At 44.9% G+C, this 1,761-nt stretch overlaps 1 protein-coding gene across 1 annotated transcript in view; it reads left to right on the top strand.

Annotated features, from left to right (window-relative positions):
- Positions 1–1,761, top strand: part of LOC105532076 (chromosome unknown open reading frame, human C19orf68) — a 26,466-nt gene that overhangs the window by 11,021 nt on the left and 13,684 nt on the right. Inside the window, exon 2 of the mRNA XM_011970156.1 lies at positions 1,483–1,756. Coding sequence (XP_011825546.1) covers positions 1,483–1,756 — 274 coding nt within the window. The remainder of the gene's footprint in view (positions 1–1,482; positions 1,757–1,761) is intronic.

Below are 1,761 nucleotides of genomic sequence, written 5' to 3' on the forward strand. Positions count from 1 at the left end.
GGGTTTCACTATGTTGGCCAGGCTGGTTTTGAACTCCTGACCTCAGGTGATCTGTCCCCCTTCAGCCTCCCAAAGTGCTGGGATTACAGGCATGAGCCACCACACCCGGCCAAAAACAAAGTTTTTTCTAAGTAGACTTTTAAAAAATATAACACACATCCAGAAAAGCATATACATCATACGTGTGCAACTGAATGAATTTTCCCAAAATAAAATTCAGAGGTAACCAGCACCCAGAACAAGAAACAGAATATGTCCAGTCCCAAGAAACCTCCTGGTGCCCCCTTACAGGGTTAACCACTTAAGGGTAACCACTATCTAACCTCCTAATAGCAGAAGTTAACTTTGCCTGCTATTGAACTTTCTATAAATGGGAATCATATCATCGTTTCTCTTTCATGTCTGGCTTTTTTCATTGGTAGGTTTGTGAGATTCATCCATGTTGTTGGAGGTTGTAATGGTGTGTTCATTCTTGGTGCTGATTAGCATTTTACTTTAGGAATATACCACAACTTATTTTCTCATTCTATTGTTGGATATTTAGGTTTCAAGTATTTGGCGAATATACATAGTGCTGCTGTGAACATTCTCGTACACATCTTTAGATGCCCATTTGTCTTGAGTGGCACCACTGGGTCATAGGAGAGGCATAAAATCTGCTTTAGTAGATACTGTCATGCAGTTTTCCAAAGTGCTTGTGCCATTTCACGCTTCCATCAGTGATGAGTGAGAGTTCCAGTTGCTCCACGTCCTCATCAACACTTGATGTTATCAGTCTCTTTTGTCTGACCATTCTGCTGATGTGTAGTGTCATTTCCTTAGGATTTTAATTTGTTATGTCCTTGATGATTAATGAGTTTCAGTCCTTCTTCACATAGACAATGCTTTAAAGCAGAGAAACATATCTCCCATTGTTTATGGGTACATAAAAATATACATGGAATGCTAATAGATAATTTTGATAGTGGCTGCCTCTGGGCACAGAGTGAAGGAGGAGAATTTATTAGGGCAGCATTCACAGAAGGCCTCAACTTTCAATGTTATTGATAAACCAGAAGCAGATACAGGACTATCCGAACTTTTTTATTTCTAAAAAAAGTTAAGGTAAATACAATAAAACATTCATTCACTTTTGACAGAACTCAGGGTGGCAGGTATAGAATTTTAGTGAACACTTACTGCTTGCCATATTCCAGACACCGTGTAGGTGCTTTACTTATATTAACTCTTTTCATGCTCATGACGATCCTATGAGGAAGGTATGATGAGTAGGACCTCCCTTTTAACCTATGAGGAAACCGAGGCATAGAGACTTGAAGTGACTTGCCCCAGGTCACACAGCTGGCATATTCTTAGGGCCCTCTACTCTTCTCTATGCCTGAAACAATTCTTAGTTTAAAAAAAAAAAAAAAAAAGGTGAGTGGCAAGAAAGAAGAGGGCAGCAGAGTGATGTGACCAGGGCGGTGGTGGTTCCTCCCACAGGCCCCCCCAGCCCGGCTGCCCCGCCTTCATCATCGTCAAGCTGAGCCCGCTGCGGGACCGCCTCGTGGTGACGGAGTGCCAGTTGACCCACTCGCACCCGGCCTGCCCGCTGGAGTTCGCCTACTACTTCCGCCCAGGCCACCTGCTGGCCAACGCCTGCCTGCCGGTGCGCACCACCAACAAGATCTCCAAGCAGTTCGTGGCCCCAGCCGACGTGCGCCGCCTGCTCTCCTACTGCAAGGGCCGCGACCACGGCGTTCTGGACGCCCTGCACGTGCT

The sequence above is a fragment of the Mandrillus leucophaeus genome, unplaced genomic scaffold (assembly GCF_000951045.1).
Source record: "Mandrillus leucophaeus isolate KB7577 unplaced genomic scaffold, Mleu.le_1.0 Scaffold120, whole genome shotgun sequence".
In the NCBI taxonomy this organism is placed as follows: Eukaryota; Metazoa; Chordata; class Mammalia; order Primates; family Cercopithecidae; genus Mandrillus; species Mandrillus leucophaeus.